Genomic DNA, 20,932 nt, shown 5'->3' on the forward strand with positions numbered 1-20,932 from the left:
TACATAGTAGTTTTATTTTAACTTTGAGTCCTTTTGCAATTTCTATACAGCTAAATAGCTCATAATTTCGTAATTCACGTGGATATATTAATATTTCGTTCAATATCTCGTTTAAAATGCCAGATTTCCTGCAAATACATTAGAATTTACAAAAGGAATTTCACTACTAATTGCCTACTTTGCATACTTTTCTACTATCATTTTCGCAACAAGGGATTGCATTCTTCCTCTTTCTCTATCCTTCGTAAATGCAACCTTTTGTAAGGGAGTGTCAAACCGCGGCTGTCAATAATTATCCAATCTTGTATTACTGAATCATGATACGCGCTATTGTAGTTTTTTTTTTATTTTTTTCTACATATACGCGATATTTAAACCAAAATGATATCCAGATAAGCGAATTTATTTACAGAAAATAAAATGAGGAATACAATACATTACGCAAATTAAGTTAAATTAGTCTTAAAAAAACTTCGCGTGCGCTGGGTTTGGGTCCCGCCACGTTAAAACCCCGCCCAATGAAAAGAAGCAAACAGCCTCGGATGAGACCCCCTTTTTCTGATGACGACCACGGCAAACGTATAAAGGACTATGATTTAAGGGTATGCACCTGGAATATCCGGACCCTTACTGGGGAAGGTGCCTCTGCCCGGCTGGTTGATGTCCTCGGGAAGAGACAAAGGCTGACATCACTGCCTTCCAAGAAATGCGATGGACGGGGCAAGGTAAAGTAAGCGTGAAGCCTTGCGACGTCTACTACAGTTGCCACGTAAAGGAGCGCAAATTCGGTGTTGGATTCCTGGTAGGAGAGAGACTCCGTCGCCGAGTACTGGCGTTCACCCCGGTGGACGAACGTCTAGCCACAATCCGCATCAAAGCTAGATTCTTCAACATCTCGCTCATCTGCGCCCATGCCCCGACGGAAGAGAAGGATGAGGCGTCCAAGGATCTCTTTTATGAGCGCTTGGAACGTACATATGAGCGCTGCCCCCGACACGATGTCAAAATCGTGCTTGGCGATTTTAATGCCAAGGTGGGCAAGGAAGGGATCTTTGGCGCCACTGTCGGAAAATTCAGCCTCGACGACGAAACGTCCGATAACGGACTGAGGCTGATCGACTTCGCCGGGGCCCGATATATGGTAATATGTAGTACTAGGTTCCAGCATAAGAACATCCACCAAGCTACATGGCTGTTACCAGATCGAAAAACGAGAAACCAAATCGATCTTGTTGTGATAGACGGAAGGCATGCTTCAAGCGTTTTGGACGTACGTACACTCCGAGGGCCAAACATCGACTCGGACCACTATCTTGTTGTAGCCAAGATACGCACCCGCCTCTGTGCAGCAAAAAATGTGCGCCCAACAATGCAAGGAAAGCTTAACGTCGAAAAGCTGCAATCACAACAGACGGCCAATTTATTCGCCACTCGACTCACCCACCTGCTCTCTGAGAGCACTCTTCAACAATCCGACGTACGCGAGCAGTGGAACCACATTTCCCGATCATTAAGTACCGCCGCCGAAGAAGTAGTTGGATTTAAGCGAGCCCGAAAGAACAACTGGTACGATGAGGAATGTCAAGAAGCAGCAGAGAAAAAAGATGCCGCCTACAGGGCCACGCTGCGATCGGGCGCAACGCGAGCCATGTGGGACCGTTATAGGGAACTGAAGAAGGAAGCGAGACGTATTTGCCGCAATAAGAAGAGAGAGGCCGAAATACGTGAGTGCGAAGAGCTTGAGATGCTGGCCGACAGGAAGAACGCCCGAAAATTCTACCAGAGGGTTAGGCGACTTACGGAAGGTTTCAAGACCGGGGCGAACTCCTGTAAGAACAACAATGGCGACCTAGTGACCGATGTCCAGAATATACTTAAATTGTGGAGGGAACACTTTTATAACCTACTGAATGGTAGCAGCGCTGAAAGTAGTGAGGAAGACGAACCCGAGTCCCCAGTCGATGATGATGGAGTAGCTGTCCCACCGCCTGACTATGACGAGGTACGAATAGCGATTACGCGGCTGAAAAACAACAAAGCTGCTGGAGCTGACGGCCTGCCAGCCGGGCTATTCAAGTACGGCGGCGAGGAGCTGATGAGGTGCATGCATCAGCTCGTATGTAGAATATGGTCAGATGAACGCATGCCCGACAACTGGAATTTAAGTGTGCTCTGCCCAATCCACAAGAAAGGCGACCCCGCCATACGCGCCAAACGCCGCGGAATTAGCCTTCTAAGCATAGGTTACAAGGTCTTATCGAGCGTATTGTGCGAAAGACTGAAGCCCACCGTCAACGAGCTGGTTGGACCTTATCAGTGTGGCTTTAGGCCTGGAAAATCCACCATAGATCAGGTATTCACAATACGCCAAATCTTGGAAAAGACCCGCGAGAATAGGATCGACACACACCATCTATTTGTCGATTTCAAAGCTTTCGACAGCACGAAGAGAAGTTGCCTTTATGCCGCGATGTCTGAATTTGGTATCCCCGCGAAACTAATACGGCTGTGTAAAATGACGTTGAGCAATACCACCAGCTCCGTCAGAATAGGGAAGGACCTCTCCGAGCCGTTTGATACCAAACGAGGTTTCAGACAAGGGGACTCCCTTTCGTGTGATTTCTTTAATCTTATGTTGGAGAAGATAATAAGAGCCGCAGAACTGAACCGCTCAGGCACAATACTTTATAAGAGCGTACAATTGCTGGCGTATGCTGACGACATCGATATTATCGCTAAAAACAAGGGCTACGTCTGTTCTGCCTTCTCGGGATTGGATAGAGAAGCAAAGCGAATGGGTCTGGTGGTGAACGAGGACAAAACGAAGTATCTCCTGTCAGCACACAAACAGTCAGAGCATACGCGTATTGGCACCCACGTCACTGTTGACAGTTACAAGTTTGAAAAAGTAGACGACTTCGTTTATTTGGGAACCAGCATTTACACCAATAATAATGTCAGCCTTGAAATCCAACTGAGAATCACTCTTGCCAACAAGTGCTACTTTGGGCTGAGTAGGCAATTGAGAAGTAAAGTCCTCTCTCGTCGTACAAAGATCACACTCTATAAGTCACTCATCATGCCTGTGCTGGTATATGGCGCGGAAGCATGGACAATGAAAGCATCTGATGAGGCGGCTCTTGGAGTTTTCGAGAGAAAGATTCTGCGAAAGATTTACGGACCTTTACGCGTTGGTGATGGCGAATATCGCAGACGATTTAACGATGAGCTGTATGAGCTTTACAACGATATAGACATAGTGCAGCGAATTAAAATTCAGCGGCTCCGCTGGCTTGGCCATGTCGTTCGGATGGACAGAAACGCTCCTGCTCTGAAAATATTCAACGCGGGCCGCGATGCTGGTAACAGAGGAAGAGGAAGGCCTCCTCTGCGTTGGAAAGACCAGGTGGAGAAGGACTTCGCTTCACTTGGCATTTTCAATTGGCGTCAGTTAGCACAGAAGAGAAATGACTGGCGTGCTGTTTTGGACTCGGCCAAAATCGCTTAGGCGGTTACAGCGCCAAATAAGAAGAAGAAGAAGTCTTAAAAAATTAGTTAAATTAAATGAAATTTGTATTAAAAACTAATTTAAAAAAATCAGGTGTATCACATTCTTAAGCTTTTTTAAATGTGCAGATTTATTTTTTCGTTATTTTTAAACGTGATTTGAAGAGTATGGACGGTGTCTATTTTTCAAAAAACATTTTGGGTCGTTGAGGTAGTAAGCTATATTTATTTTTAAATTCTAATTTGTATTGAATTGTACCGTTTGGCAAGCATTTAATACCCGCAGATTAATAGCTACGTTATCGTCAGTTCCTGTGCCTGGCAGTATAAACTAATACATATATATATAATTTTAATCGCTCTATTTTTTTAAAAAGGTATGAGTTACCAACTCTGCCATATTGGAATGGTTTTGATCGTGATTATTTTGCTGACATTGAGGCCTCCTCTGTCCCACAGGGACTCAAGCGATGGTCGGCGAATTATATGGGTGGTCGACAGTCTCTAAGATTGCTAAATCAAACCTCGAAACCAAGAATAAAACAAGGGCTTCCATAAGGTGGTGTCCTCTCCCCCTTACTGTGCAACTTCTACATCTCGAAACTCCCTCAGCCAGAGTTTCCCTGATCTCGTACGCTGACGACTGCTCGATATTGGCGTCTGGGAATGGAATTGATGACCTCTGTTCAAAAGTAAACGGATATCTCTCCAGCCTTTCTCGTTTCTTCACTGCAAGGAGCCTAACACTCTCACCAACGAAATCAACGGCAACCTTCTTCACCACCTGGATCCAGGGGGTCAGGCTAGAATTAGGCATTCACGTCGACGGCCCACCAATACCGAAAGTAAACAACCCGAAAATTTTAGGGGTCATCTTTGATAGCCTACTCTCTTTCTCCACGCACACAACCGCAGTTGCTATCAAAGTACAGGGCCGCAACAATGTCCTCAAGTCGCTCGCCGGCAGCACCTGGGGCAAAGACAAAGCAACGTTGCAACTTATAAGGCGATACCGTTCAATCATTTTTCGTCCATGGAGCAACTCCTTGCAGCCGGATTGCTCCGCATCCTTCTTCCCCGGACCAGAAACATATTGCTGCTGTGTTTGGCAGAATCGACTCCATCCGAACTCCACTTCGGTTAGGTGCAACTTATGCAACGCTACCCGCTCGCGTAATGCACCCAACACTGGAAGAGCCGGCACGGCCCCCAGATGGCATATTGATAGCTGCGGTCCAAGAAACGCAGTTGCACAACAACTAAACTCTGTTGGGTTGCGCCGCCTACAATGTGCTCCGTAAAGATCGCGAGATAATGGTGGCGGATCAGCGTTCATCCTACACCACACAGTGCAGTATCGGCTTATCGAAGAAGACAATCACCCGAGGGACACCACCCTAGAATGTCAGCGCATAGCTGTCCGGTCAGGCGACGTCGAGCTCGAAATATTTAACGTCTATATACCCCCTGTCACCTGCTGCCCGGCAGGATATCACCCTGATATAGGTGCGCTACTCAGAGGTGAAAACCGAATGGTAGTAGGTGACTTCATCGCGCACCACGATCTCTGGCACTCAAGCCTGGCCAATGATCGTAGGGGAAATCTTTTGGCTGAGCAGATAGACGATTCGACATTCTGCACCATGAACGACGACACCCCCCACCAGGATTGTTGGTAGCTGCAGCAGCTCTCCAGACCTTACAATTGCTAGCGCTGGTCTGATCAATAGCATATCATGGCGACCTATGCTAACACTAGCATCAGACCATCTACCCATAATCATCTCGATCAATAAGCCAACCGACTTTGCTCCCGCGGACCACCGAACCTACACCAACTTTAACAAAGCTGATTGGGACGACTTCGCGGAAGTTACCGAGAGCAGCTTCGCCGCCCTTTCCACACCCAAAAACGTATATGCTGGCGAACGCCAGTTCCGCAGGGTAGTCACTGCCGCAACGGCTCGCTTCATACCGTCCGGACGTATCGCGGAAGTCCGCCCAAATTTCCCGGCCGAAGCAGCTGTACTAGCAAATGAGCGTGACCACCTACGCTTAAAACACAGAGAACCCTGAATAAGATTGATGAATGGTGCACTTTTCAGGGTCTTGCTGTCAATCCTAGCAAGACAACCCTAGTCCTGTTTACGCGGAAAAGAATATTGGAAGGGCTCAACCTTCCAGTGCTTAGGGGTGCAAGCTTAAGCCTTTCCGTGGATGTGAAATATCTAGGGGTAACTCTAGATACGAAGCTGACATGGAAAACTCACGTCGAGCTGAAGGTAAATCGAGCGCTGAAAGTTTTTGGACAGTGTCGAAGAACCTTTAGCAAGACCTCGTGTCTGAGACCGGCTGTGGTATTTTGGATATACATAGCTTTAGTCAGGCCAATCGTCACGTATTCTGCTGTAGTATGATGGCGCAGAACCATGGTCAAAACCACGACTTCTGTGCTAAACTGGCTACAAAGGAGTGTGTGTATAGGCATTACGGGCGCCATGAGTACAACGTCAGGACCGGCGCTTAATGCTTTGTTGAATTTGTCGCCTCTGGATTTAGCGATCCAAGAGGAGGCAATGAAAACGATGTGTCGACTGCACTCTTTTGGTCTGTGGCACGACGATCGAAGCTCTGGGCACAGAGAGTTGTTCAGAAGGTTGTCAGAGCAATATCCTTTGGTTTTGGCACCAAATGACAAACTAATACCTGGAGTCTCTTTTGGTAGAAAGTACGTCGTTAGATTTCCTACAAGGGAAAAATGGAGAGATCCAGACAATCTCTTGGGAAGCTCGGTGAAAACTTTCTATACTGACGACTCAAAGACTGAAAACGGTACTGGAGCTGGATGGCATCTGGACGGAAACTTCAGATGCTTTACCGCTTTGGGTGCAATGACAACGGTCTTTCAATCGGAAGTCATTGCAATACTGAAAGTGGCAGACTGGATAACTGGCGAAAGGTGGCGCGGACATAAATTCAGGATCTGCAGTGACAGCCAAGCTACTCTAAAGGCCCTGGAAACCGCTCGAACCTCTTCAAAGTTAGTCCAGGAATGTAAATTGAGGCTAAACTCCGTTACAAGATGGAATGCGCTTGAACTTGTGTGGGTGGCAGGACACCACGGTGTTCAAGGTAACGAACTGGCTGATGAATTGGCGAACTGCGGTTCTCTGGAGCGCCCAATTGGACCGGAGCCAATTGTAGGGCCAAGCATAGCGGGAACGATCCGGTGCATCAAGGATCTCATAAGCAAAACTCATGAGAGCTGTTGGTGCACTATTGACTCCTGCAAAAAACAAACCAAGTGTTTCCTGAAAAGGCCTGACAGGGTGGTAGCAAAATGTCTTCTCAGAGAAAGGAGTGATCTACGAGCCCTGGTAGGACTGATTACGGGGCACAATCCATGGGGACGACATATGGTCACCATATGCATCATCGACGATCCACTGTGCACATCGTGTTTCGAGGACGAGGATAGTACAGAACATTTTCTCTGCCGCTGTCCGGCCTTCGCCAGACTCATTTACATTTTTGGGTCGGATGTACTGAGAATGGACGACGTACATTCTCTTTCCCTCAACAAAGTGCTCAAATTCATAAAGGAGTCTGGTTAATTTTGCAGAGTAATGAATTCCCACCCCCACCTACATACCCCTTTCCTCTAAATCCTGTTTCTTGGGCTTAAGTACAATGGGCAATTCTGCTTGAGTGCTTGGAAAAATTTGTTTTTGGTTTTTCCGGCCACCCACAATTCCATTCCATTGACTACCTACGCCAGGCGGATCCCGGGGACCATCGCCTGAGGGATCTTAATTTGGAGATTCGGCAACTGGTAAATCAGCACAAGCGGAAAAAGTGGGAGGAGCATTTGAAGGCCTGTAACTTCACATCTGGTGTGAGTAAGCTCTGGTCAACCGTGGGGTCCTTGTCTAACTCAACGAAGCGTGATGACAAAGTGGAAATCTCATTCGAAGGTCGCGCTTCGTCGGACCCGAAGAAATGCGCAACCTACTTCAGTAGGCAATTCACACTGCATCCTTCGATTGACAGGGCCAAACGTCGAGTGACCAGGAGGCTGCACAAGCTGCCGAAAAACAGTTACCACTTGTTTTCACCAGCAGTGAAGTGAAGGGGGCTATCGGGAAGGCCAAAGCCTCCAAAGCCATTGAACCCGACGGAATCTGTATGTTGGTGCTGAAACATTTGGGGCCTACGGGAGTAGCTTACCTAACGGAGATCCTCAACCTGTCAATGGCCACTCTCATCATTCCTACTGTGTGGAAATCAGGGAGAGTGGGCCCACTGCTGAAACCGGGGAAGCCCGCCAACAAAGGAGACTCTTATCGCCCGATAACGCTCCTTTCCCCGGTCGCGAAGACACTAGAGGCCCTGATACTCCCATACTTCACCTGCCACCTGACCCCACCGAAGAATCAGCACGGATTCCGTAAAGTGCACAGCACAACAACAGCACTTAACGAAATAAACACCCAAATAACTCGTGGCCTAAATCGAAACCGCCCCTGTGAAAGAACGGTCCTGGTAGCGCTGGACTTGTCAAAGGCGTTTGACACCGTCTGCCATTCCACGCTGCTAGAAGACATTGAGGTCTCCTCACTACCACAGGGACTGAAGCGATGGTCGGCGAATTATATGATTGGTCGACAGTCGTCAGTAATCTTCAGAGATCAAACCTCGAAACCAAGAAGAATTAAACAAGGGGTTCCACAAGGTGGTGTTCTCTCCCCTTATTATTTAACTTCTACATCTCGAAGAGTCCCCAGCCACCTGAGGGAGTTTCGCTGATCTCATACGCTGATGATTGCTTGATTTTGGAGTCGGGGAATGGAATTGATGACCTCTGCTCAAAAGTAAACGACTATCTCCCCAGCCTTTCTCGCTTTTTCACTGCAAGAAGCCTAATACTCTCCCCAACGAAATCAACGGCGACCCTCTTCACCACCTCTACAATGGAGGTCAGGTTAGAATTAGGTATACACGTCGATGGCACACCAATACCGACTGTAAACAACCCGAAAATTTTAGGAGTCACCTTCGATAGCCTGCTCTCCTACTCCACGCACACAACCGCAGTTGTCAATAAAGTACAGAGCCGCAACAAGGTCCTCAAATCGCTTGCCGGCAGCACTTGGCGCAAAGACAAAGGAACGTTGCTGGCAACATACAAGGCAATTGGCCGGCCGGTTCTAAACTATGCTGCGCCAGTTTGGACGCCGGGGACTAGTTGGACGCAGTGGACGAAGCTACAGACTTGTCAGAACGCCTCACTCCGGACAGCGACTGGGTGCCTTCTGATGACGCCTGAGCACCACCTACACAGCGAGGCGCTAGAGCTCCGAGTTAGGGAACACAACAAAATGCTTTGTAAGCAATTTCTGGTGGGGTGCCACAGAAGCGAACACCCAAACAGACCTCTGCTACAGGAGGAGCCTCCGCCCAGGCACGTCAGGGGGCATCTATTCGAATACAAGGACGCAGACCAGCACTACATAGACCAACCACCAGAATTGAGCGGATCTTCAGAGCCTGTAATAAGGACCTGCCAAGTCATAATTGGAGGGTAGGGAAGATAGAGGAGCCAGTAGAGAATAGAAGGCAGGTGTTGCTGATCCTCAACGCCGAATCGCTAGCCCCACTGGCGCAAAAGGATTGGATGGTGAGATTCGGGTTCAATGACGCAACCATTCGAATCTACCGCAGCGACGAGTCGAGCTTGGACCTTAGTGAGGAGAGCGACAAGTCCGGCCTGCGCAGCGGTGGTGAAGAAGGGTTGCCCAGCAGCCAATGCTCATCTGACTCGGAGAGGCTATCCGGATTGGGGCCATTATTCTATGAAGAAGACCTCCTCGCCGATGACACCGAGGGTGAGGAGATCGAAGAGGCGGACGTGGATGTCACGATGGTGGAGGTAAAACGGACAGATTCTGATGAAGCTGATCCAGATCAACCTCCACCACTCTAAACTCGCGTCTGCGAACCTTGAGGTCCGCCTGGCTGCCGGTGGACTCGACGTTGCCCTCATCCAGGAACCGTGGATACACGGCAATACAATCTGCGGACTTGGGATGAAGGGCTTTAAGCTTATTGCCGCACAAAATGCAGGTAAGACTCGAGCTTGCATATTAGCAAGGAACAACTTAAACATCTTCCTGCTCCCACAGCTTAGTGACGGCGATCTGGTAGTGGCAAGCATTGAGCTGGACAAAACCAGCTTTTGGGTAGCCTCTGCCTACATGGCCCATGACAAGGACGTGCCACCAGACGGGTTTCGGACCTTGGCCGAGGAAGCAGCCTTCAAGAACAAACCACTGGTTGCCTCCTGCGACGCTAATGCCCACAACTTGATGTGGGGGAGTACGGACACGAATGCTAGAGGTGAGTCGTTACTAGACTTCATTCTAGGGAACAAACTTAGTGTCTTGAATTTAGGCTCAGAGCCGACCTTCATAACAAAGAGTAGAGAGGAAGTTTTGGACATAACCCTGGCTTCAGACATGTTTGCCCATAAAATCAAGAGATGGAGAGTACTGAAGGAAAAATCGTATTCTGACCATCGTTATATTGAATTCGAAATAGATCTTAAGACCCCCCAAGTAAGGGAGTTCAGAAATGTTAGAAATACCGACTGGGGGGTTTACAATAATAAATTAAGGACTTTACTGCCAAAGATACCTCCCCGAGACCCCGCCACGCAGGTGGAGCTGGAGGGGTTGGTTAATCAGGTTACTAAAGCCATGAATAGTTCTTTGTCAGCCGGGTGCCCGGTTGTTCGATACAGGGGAAAAAGCAAACCACCTTGGTGGTCGAAACAATTATCCTTGTTACGTGAATCTAATAGGTCAATGTTCAACAAGGCCAAAGCCACGAGAGCAGCAGAGGACTGGGAAGCCTACAAGGCTGATCTGAAAATATACAAAAAAGCAGTTAGAAATGCGAAACGTAAATCCTGGCAAAGTTACTGCAAGGGAATTGAGGAAACCACGGAAGCGGCCAGATTAAGAAGAATTCTCGCAAAGTCGCCATGCAACCTTGGCTATCTCAAGGGTCAAGGGAACTCATGGACTACGACGAGCGAGGAATCTTTAGGTCTCCTCCTGGACACACACTTCCCTGGAAACAAGCCGGTGGAACCTAATGACCCCCAGAATGAAGGGGGGCTATCTGATCTGGGAAACCGACTGATTACAAACGAAAAAATTGAATGGGCTATTAAGACTTTTGGTCCTTACAAGTCACCGGGACTTGATGGAATACACCCGGTAGAGCTACAGCAATCACGGGGTACTATCTCTCCGTTCATTGTGGTTATTATAAGAAGCTGTCTTAACATGGGCTACATCCCGCTAGGCTGGAGAGAGACAAAAGTCTCCTTTATACCCAAGGCGGGCAGGTCCTCTCATACCAACCCTAAGGACTTCAGACCCATCAGTCTTACGTCTTTCCTTCTCAAAATTTTAGAGAGGATAGTGGATGATTATGTACGGGGCGTGATACCAACAAGTAGGCTCTCCCCAGCGCAGCATGCCTATACGAAAGGCAAATCCACGGAAACCGCCTTGCACTCGCTCGTTGGGTTGGTGGAAAAAAGTTTATTCGACAAAGAGTACGCTCTGGTTGCCTTTGTAGACATAGAAGGCGCCTTCAACAATATTAACGCAAGCGCCATAACGGGTGCCTTAGAAGAGCTTGGAGTTGACCAGAATGTGGCGGTGCTGATCGAGTCTATACTTGTCAGCAGGACGATAACCGCTAAGCTCGGCAACACCACAATAAGCAGAAAGGTCTGTAGAGGCACTCCTCAGGGAGGGGTTCTCTCCCCTCTTCTCTGGAATCTTGCGGTGAACTCTCTGCTGGTGGCACTAGAGAGGGGGGGTTGCCATGTCACAGCATATGCTGACGATCTGGCAATTGCCGTCAAAGGCAAATACCCAAATACCCTAATGGAGATTCTGCGCTCTAACATGGCCACGCTTAGGAACTGGACAGAGAGTAGGGGACTCGGAGTAAACCCCGAGAAAACCGAAGCAATTCTCTTCACAAGGAAACACAGGCCTCCCATTGTCTCCCCGCTAATCTTTTTGGGTGTGGAGATATCCTTGAAGGAGAATGTTAAGTATCTAGGACTCATATTAGACAGGAAACTAACGTGGAAACCTAATATAGAGGAAAGAGTAAGGAAGGCCAACGTTGCATTATACACATGCAAAAAAGCGGTCGGAATCAAGTGGGGGTTAACACCTCGTATTACACACTGGCTATACACCTCGGTGGTCAGGCCAATACTCTTATATGGAATACTTGTATGGTGGCCAGCAACTCAAAAGGCAAGTTACCTAAAACTATTGAGTAAGGTCCAAAGAACAGCGTTTCTATGCATTTCGGGTGCCTTAAGGACCACCCCAAATAAGGCGCTGGAGGTGATTACCAATTTACCCGCAATAAACCTGGTGGGAAAATACGCGGCCGCCGATTCAGCGCTCAAACTAAGAAGTATGGTGCTATGGAAGGATCGGCGGTTTGGTCACGCTTCCATACTTCACACTCTGGGTAGTTACAACCAAGAAGTCGACTACTCCGCTCCCAAACCAATCTTCAATAGGCTCTTTAAGACGAGCATCCCGTCAAGAGGAGAATGGCAAACGCCAAGACCATGGAGACGGGGGGAATTGAATTTTTACACAGATGGATCCAAGCTAGACAATAGGGTTGGCTACGGAGTTTTCTCTAAGGAACTAGGACTGGAACTATCCGTCCGAATTCCGGACCACTGCAGTGTCTATCAGGCAGAAGTTTTAGCTATAAAAGAGGTGGCTGTGTACCTTAGTACACATGCCGTAACGAAGACTACGATTAATATTTTCTCGGATAGCCAGGCGGCCATTAAATCAATGAACATGGTAATGCTGAGGTCGAAGGTTGCGCAGGAATGCCTCGCAGCTCTAAACGATATTAGCACCGTGTTCAAGGTCAGCCTCATATGGGTTCCGGGACACAGAGATATTGAAGGAAACTGCAGGGCTGATGAGCTAGCCAGGAAAGGTACGAATCTACCCCTATGTGAAAACAGGGGCACTATTGGGATACCCATGGCAACCTGCAAATTGGAACTTCGAAATAGCATGATCCAAGAGGCCAACAGGTCATGGCTAGAGGAGGGCACATGTAGAACAACCAGGCTGCTTTGGCCGCAAATAGAAAAGAAAAAGACGAAAGAGTTGCTGTGCCTCTCAAGAGAGGACATTGCGAAGGTCACGGCTTGTGTAACCGGTCACTGGCTATTTGGCAGGCACTCTTCAAGACTAGGAATTTTCTCCCACGAATATTGCAGAAGTTGCAGAGATGAGGAAGAGGAAGAAACCGTAGAGCACTTCTTCTGCAGCTGGCCAGGTTTGGCCAAGAGGAGAGCAAGGTTTTGTAGGCAGGCCCTTCTTTAGCTCTCTTACGGAACTATCACGCGTAGGAATAAAACCGATTCTACGCTTTATAAGAGCCTCAAATTGGTTCTCTGAAGAATAGTCACCGAGGTTCCCGTGTTCTGCAGTGGTACCACAATGGACCTTCAAAAGGTCTAAGTGAGTTGGTAAATTGAACCGACTGCCACATCAACCTAACCTAACCTAACCTAGACCAACCACTGGACTCGACGACATACAGACAGGCCCTGAACGACATTTACAGGGATTCGGTCTCAAGTTATGTAGACTCTCGACCTGTCAATGCCGTTCTGGGCACACAACAACCTGCCGTGGACGGGACAGAACTTTGGCTGCCTCGAGAGATCCGCTCCACAATAGCCCAACTTCGCTCTGGTTATTGCAACAGACTGAACTCATACCTGAGCAGAATAAACGAGGATGTGCCCAACCAGTGCCCGGCATGCGAAGATTGGCCACATGACTCACGGCTCCTCTTCGCTTGCCCCCCACAACCCCACCCAGCTAACGCCCCTGTCCCTATCGACATATCCTGTTGAAGTTTCACACTTCTTGAACCTCCCCTTAGCTGAAACAGACGACACCGTTGATAGATGAACCGACCTGGGATTTAGTAGCCGCTACAACAAAAACAACTCCCGGCCTATGAATGCCGTGATCGGAGCCCAATCACCACCTGTAGAAGTGACGGAGCTTCAACTGCCAAGAGCCGTCTCAACAGCTACCTGTCCAGACTCGACAGTTAGTTGAGCTTGACGACAATGATTGAAGGATGAACCGAAATAGGCGGGGCTTAGTAGTGCCGCTGCAACAACAACAACAACTGGTTTACACCAATGCAATTTATCAGACCCCTGCTTGCTATAGTGATGTCTGGCGAGCTGAAGCGGTCACCCGCAACCCTTGTGAAGGCATCGTCGTTTACAGTGCAGGACGTTGAGTCGTCAATTCGTTCAGCGAGTAGAGTTCGTGGGCGCATTAAGATATCCTAACACTACCCGGGTACCGCCTTTGAGATGCTCACTTATGTTCGAGCTGTATCCTGCTGGACAACTAGTGGCGGGAGGTAACTATACGTTGACGACATCAATCTCAGTAGCAAGCCGGAAACGATTTTTGTTTCCTGGACCACCGCGACTGAGCTATTGTTGCGCCTCATAAAACTGAGTATCTCAGCGATCTTACATTGAAGCCCGTTGCAATTGAACTGAATGGTTTCATTGAGTTGGCACTGCCTGAACTGCTTGCTGAGCTGGATGTGGATGTGATGGTCCTGCCGCTGGTGTTATCACCTTTGTTTGCGTCGGGGACGGTGTGTACATGGGCGGCTGCTTTGGGGTTGCTGCTAGCATTGGCGTTGGCACTGGTGCAGGCTAGGGATGCCAAAATATCAGGAAAATTGGGATCCCGGGATTTCGGGATATTTTGTAGGTACTCCCGGGAAATTGAGTAATAAATTTTATGAATATGAGTAAAAATTCAATATCTGAGAGCATTTAAACATACCATGCAAAAAAACTATTTAAAATTTACGATAAACTGATTGTAAAACTCATATATCGCTAGCTTAGAGTGAAAAGTTGCTAACTTCACTTTTAATGAAAAATCATATTTTGATACAGGAGGCTAGATAAATTAATATTGCATCGTTTCGAAAAGGGTAAAGGTCCTTGTTTTATTCAATGAAAGGAAAATTTGCTAAGGCCAAAAAAAAGCTCCGCAAATTCGATAAAGCCAAAAAAGTTCGAAATCTTTTAATAAAGATCGAATCCCTCTGATTCGTATGGAGTTTTGCTTTGCTTTAAACAGGCAAAATGTTGTATTCAAAGTTTTGCGAAATACTTGAAGAAAATGGCTATACGAAGTTTTTTCCTCTCCTGTACAATTTTTAAATTAGGACTTAGCAACTTTGCACTCTACGCTAGCGATATTTATTAAATCAGACCAATTTTAAAGTAAAACCTTTTTTTAATTGTATTTAAAAAAACATGTGATTGAGGAACGTATACATCACAAATAATAATTTAAATACCAGGTACTTTTGAAAGTAACGATAAATAAAAAAAAAACATAAAACAAAAATATACAAAAACAATTTCTCTAAACATGTTTATTCTACTCTATAAAGAAATGACGAATGGAGAATTTTTTGCCATTTTTTCCGCAATTTACGAGAAATTTTGAGGGTGTACGAGTCAAACGGATATCAGAATCGGATTCAGCGGGTCGAAATACATGTTGGTAGGTGGGTCTGGTTAAAAACACACACCCCTTTTTTCCGGTGTTGTTATTATTGCACTTAAATGTTTTCATAAGAGCAGCGAAGCATTCAAAGCGGAGTCTTCTAAGCTTGCCCTGCAGTTTTTACATACAAAACCTACTGATGAAAAACATATTTCGGCATCAACACTTTTAGGCTGAACTGCCAAAAGGTAGACATAATCCATTTGAAGATAATGACCCCTATCTCCTACATTACAAAATATTTGAACTTCTTTTACCAGTACGTTTCTCTTTTTTCGATTTGAGGAAGTTTTGAGTAGATTGATCTAAAAAATTATCTAACTTTTCCTTAAAACTCTCTGTTTCGTTTACATTAGCGACGCTATGAGTAAATTCATTGAAATCTTCTTCAAAAAAGGCTCAGACTGTAATTTAAAAGTAGTTTCAAGCTTTTTGTTAATTGCAGTCAAAACGGCATTTTACAAAAATCATACTTCAAAATTCATAAACAAATTCTTACTATCAATTCGATATTTCAAAATTTCCGGGACGTCCAAAATACCGGGATTCCGGGATCCCGAGATCCCGGGATTGGCATCCCTAGTGCAGGCGCAGGCACTGAGTGTTGTAGGATAGATGAGTAGCAGGCTGCAGTAAAGGTCTCTGCTGGGGTTGGTCCTTGGTCGGAGTTGATGCTCCGAGTCAATCCGGCAACGTAGAGCCGACCATCTTAGGATTGATACTTTATTAGATTTGCACTAAGCTGATATCTGACTTCAAGTTTTAACACTTTCCAACTTGTTAAATGAATGGTTAAACTAATAAAAATGGTCTACCCGTCCCTGTGAAATGCCCCAAAATCACTTGACCTGCGTAAATTGTGCATCAAGCCGTTTTATAATTCCACACAAGCACTAATGGTACATTATTTAGAAATAGGCAATCGAAATTGCCATTCTGCGGTGGTTTCTTTTTCTCAATTATCTAGGAAATTATCCAAATGGAACTATTGCGGTTTGTTATGGGGCTTCTCATATTATTATAGAGTAAAAATTTGTGAAGTGGGCCACCATTTTTTCGAAGGCCGAACTTTTTTTATGCAATTATGTTTATACTTCACAACGATAAAAGAAAAATACAAGTTTCGAAATTTATTCGAAATTAGAATTATTATGGAAATGATAGCTATTAACATTTTTCGAATTTGTTTAGATGAAGTTTTCTTAACATTTTTAATTTTTATTTTGCCATGATTTTTTTTTATAAAAGTTATTAAAATTTGTTTAAATATTACTGACATCTCAATGGCTTTAAAATCGTGTTTTGGGCTAATATTGTTGTACGTTCTATTAGCAATTATTTGCAGAAAAAAAAATTTTGCCACAATGCATCGAGACGAAAGTTATTCACGTTTTTCTTTTGCCGCCCAATGTATTTTGTAAGGAAAACGTTTGCTGTAGATATTTACCTCGTATGAGTTTTTCAACAAGTATCGATTGACAGCGAGTCTAGCACGCTTGCAATACTCATTTCATCGTTTTCCATACAAAATACATTGGGCGTCAAGAGAAAAGCGTGAATAACTTTCGTCTCGATGCATTTCGGCAAATTTTTTTTTCTGCAAATAATTGCTAATAGAACGTACAACAGTATTAGCCAAAAACAAATGCAAACAATTACTAATAGAACGTACAACAATATTAGCCCAAAACGCGATTTTAAAACCATTGAAATGTCAGTAATATTTAAAAAAAATTAATAACTTTTTTATTCAACACATGATCAAGTGAATTGCAGCGGAATAGCTGCGCTTGATTGTGTTGGCATAACAAATGAAAAAGTGGGAAAAAAGCAACGATAATTTACAAGCCGAACTTAGCACAGTGCATAGGCAACTGGCTGAGTCAGTGGGATCGTCGGTTCGAAGCCTACTGAAAGAAGTCTGATGAGGAAATGTGGTGATTTCCGAAATAGCTATCACTTCTACCATTTTTTCACATTATTGTTGCTTTTCCACAATAAGTTTTTCATTAAAAACGGCCTCAAGCTCATTAAAAATTGTTGAATATAATTGTTATAAGGCCATAAAATAACAAAAACATTAATAACTTTTATAAAAAAAAAAAATTATGGCCAAATAAAAAATATGTATTTTAATACGTATTTGAATAAATTGTCGATGTAGTATTAGCTAATTTAACTTACCTCAAAATCGGGTCCTGGATATGAAATACGTTTAATTTTTTCGATCTCCTCCTTGTACTTTCTGTAATATGAAGATTTAAAGACTCGTAACACGAAAAATTACGTTAATTTTACAAATAATGACACACCGATTTTGTTCTTCAGTTCGTTTTCGCCTGTCTATTTCCCTCTCCAACTTCTTTTTCCACAAATCATCACTTTCAGCAATTATATCTACGCAGTGTTGAAGTGTTGTTAATACACCGGAAGTTGTGGCACGAAAAGTGATTGATTCTCCCTGATTTATAATTTAATATATAATAATGTAGAGAATATTTATAAAAATACCTTAAAATCGATTGGTTTTAAGCCATCGCCTAGATCAAGGGATTTTCCTGTTGTCTTGTTAATATCGGCACAAGCATCAAAATATCTATAATTAAAGACAGAAAACAGTTCAAGAGAAAAATTACGTCATTTCAAAGATGTTTAAAACTACCTTTGGAGAGTTTCGATCTGTCCGAAAAGTATATCTTTAAATGTCTCTATTTCACCTGCTTTTTCCTTTAAGTTTCTTTGTGTTTTTTTTAGACTGTTGCCGCTGGCCACCGAAACTGTATTTGACTGCAAAGACATGGTGCTGCCATGACGCCGTAGGGACGTAGTATCTGTGCTTGCTGTATCCTCCTTATACATTTGCAATACCTCGACCCAATGAATGCGGTCTTCTGGAGTTTCCGCACGTAAACACCAATTGTTATAATTATTAACTACCACATCAAACCGAAGTTCGTCTGTATCGTGAGCCTGCAATTTAGATGAAATAAATTAATAAAATTAAAAGTTACTTTATTGCTGCGAAATCAGGGCTCGAATCGTAACATCCGTAGCTACGTTACGAAAAACGAAATATCGACATGAACCCGTGCTTAAACATGTGCAGCATTGCCAGCTATCAGTTGTTTTTCGAGGTCGGCTGTATGAAGGAAAACAAAGTGGAAAGGAATTAAAAAACACTCATCAAGTGCTTATTAATAGGAAAATTGTTTGATTTTACTTATTTGAAGAAAATGGATTCTATTGCATTTGCAGCGGAGTAAGAGCGCGTTATTGAAATGAATTCACAAAACTATGCGGAGCTGTCTAGCGTAGTTACCATGTTCGCATCTATGTATGTGAGCTTCTGCTTGAATTGTTGGACCACAAGCCATAACTCCTCTTATACCTGAATCAATAACTGGTAATCAATCCAGTTAATGCAATAACAGCTTCTTCCATGTCATTGAAAATATGCATTTGGTTAGGTTCACCAACTGTTGCCTTCGGCCGCGTTTAGAGATTATAACCCTTACTAAGTAGAATTCTCCTTTCTGTGTTGCCGGAGAAGAGGGGCTTCTGCATGTGAAAGGTATACAACATATATTGTGCATATAACTCCGGCTACACCAACCACAGTATTTTTGCGCAGAATCCACATCCAAATTTACAAAAAAGTGCATAGTGCAAACCGAATTTATTAATAAACTAGTGCTCGGAGATTTGAAACATTTGTTTTAGATAGGCGTTTAATCCTTTCCTTACACGTGTATGTTAAAGTTTTTAGATTCGGGTCACGCTCTTGGACACAACAAACCAAAACCATTGTACAAATAACTAAACTGTACCCAAGTTTCTCAATAAGGGACATTCTTTTTTGATCATTCATATAAAACAGTGGATAAAAATGTATGTACATGCGAAACGCAAATTTATCTGTTCAGAGAACACCACTAATATTTCCTCCAAAACCACATCGACTTACATCTTTTTGATTAATTTTTATCTCGGTTCCGAAACAAAATTGTTTTCGTACAAAATTACGCAAACTAGATGTCAATTTCTCACTCGCTCGTTTTCAGGCATGCCATTGTTACGAATTTCGAAAGTTCGAAAATACGATTCGGATTGCAGCATACCATTTCTACGATTCCTATCAAAATCCGAATAAGAAAGTGTTGCAGAATAGGGGTGTACGTGATACGCATGATTCAATAATACTGGTTGGATAAATATTGACATTTGTGTCAATCGACTGCCTTGTAAGGTTGCATCTGAGAAGGAAAGAGAATCGAGTAACAATTTTATCCCCTTTTGTGAAAAGGTAGTAGGAAAAGTGGTCTGGTAGTGCTGGAATGAGTTTTTATATACAAATTGAATTAAATATATAAAGAAGATTCCACTGATCTACACAACAATGAGTTAATTTTTTACGGTCATATAGATATTAAAAATTAAATAAATGAATATTTACATAAAATTCTCACCAAAGAAAAATCTTATCGACAAATATTCAAAATAAACCATGGTTTCATTGAAATGCCAGTATATATTAAACAAAATTAATGGAATTCAAACAAATCCTTTATTCAAAGGGACTATATGAAGAAATATACAAATAGTAAAGATGCAATTGATATAATGCATATAAATTAATCTTTTAAAATTATTATGTTTGTTCCATTTAAAGATTACGTGTTCAATATCTTAAATTGAATTACATTCGATTTTTTTTAATTTAAAATTTTTAGTAATGTTTTCTACTATTTTCTCCATTCAGTCTTGCTAATCATTATATTAGTTACATTTAAAAGTTAGATCTTCAATATCGTAATTTAATTACATTTGGTTTTTTAAAAATCAAGTTTTTTCTTAGTGTTTTTTACTTTTTACTCCAATCAGTCTTGTTAATCATTATATTGGTTACATTTAAAAAATATATCTTCGTTATCGTAATTTAATTACATTTTTTTTTTCAATGTAAAGTTTTGGTAATGTTTCTACTATTTTCAGTAATCAGTCTTGTTAATCATTATATTTGTTACATTTAAAAATTATATCATTAACAGCTTGACTTGAATTACATTTGGTTTTTAAAAATAATACAAATAATCATTATTTCTAATTATAACTAATTAATAATTACCAGATTACGAAGGGAAGTTATAATAATCAATAATATTACAACTGACAAACAATCATAATGATTATTAATCCTAACCGAAATTTAACTCTAATGAACTTATTGGGTATAAATCTAAAACACCAACCGTTATGGTATGAAAACCTCCAAAAATTTGGGTCCATAGAACTTTGTATGCTGATTTCAACAACACCAAAATTACTCGGCGCAAGTTAAGATACAAAAACTTGCCATCGTAATTTTCCTGTAATTGCCTCGTTTCCACAGAAACCTAGCAAACTTGCTTGATTTTATTTACGAGACTACGAGGTATTTCTAATTGAAAACAAGTAATTTTTAGCAAAAAAAAAACGACTTCAACTCCCATATAAAAAATATATATATATATCTCATGATCCACTGATCGGATCTCAACCAGATTAGTATGGGACCACCTCTGAGACACTACCTTTCCTTTTTTTTTATGTATGTTACCGCATAACTTTGGACCACGTCAACCGATTTCGATAATTCTTTTTGCATCGGAAAGGTAGTGTCTCAGAGGTGGTCCCATACTAATCTGGTTAATATCCGATCAGTGGATCATGAGATATATATATATATA

General features: G+C 43.4%; 1 protein-coding gene across 3 annotated transcripts in view; it reads right to left on the reverse strand.

Annotated features, from left to right (window-relative positions):
• LOC118749250 (ceramide transfer protein) overlaps positions 1-20,932 on the reverse strand; it is a 112,930-nt gene that overhangs the window by 54,263 nt on the left and 37,735 nt on the right. For 2 of the 3 annotated variants that reach the window (XM_036484048.1, XM_036484050.1), the window contains 4 exons: positions 17,869-18,176; positions 17,718-17,802; positions 17,519-17,667; positions 17,391-17,451 (listed from right to left, as the gene is read on the reverse strand). In XM_036484048.1, coding sequence (XP_036339941.1) covers positions 17,391-17,451; positions 17,519-17,667; positions 17,718-17,802; positions 17,869-18,176 — 603 coding nt within the window. Of the gene's footprint in view, positions 1-17,390; positions 17,452-17,518; positions 17,668-17,717; positions 17,803-17,868; positions 18,177-19,324; positions 19,415-20,932 lie in introns of those variants that run through there. The other variant, XM_036484049.1, reaches the window with a different exon arrangement.

Source organism: Rhagoletis pomonella, unplaced genomic scaffold (genome assembly GCF_013731165.1).
Source record: "Rhagoletis pomonella isolate Grant_MI unplaced genomic scaffold, Rhpom_1.0 Rhpom_scaffold_00014, whole genome shotgun sequence".
NCBI lineage: Eukaryota > Metazoa > Arthropoda > Insecta > Diptera > Tephritidae > Rhagoletis > Rhagoletis pomonella.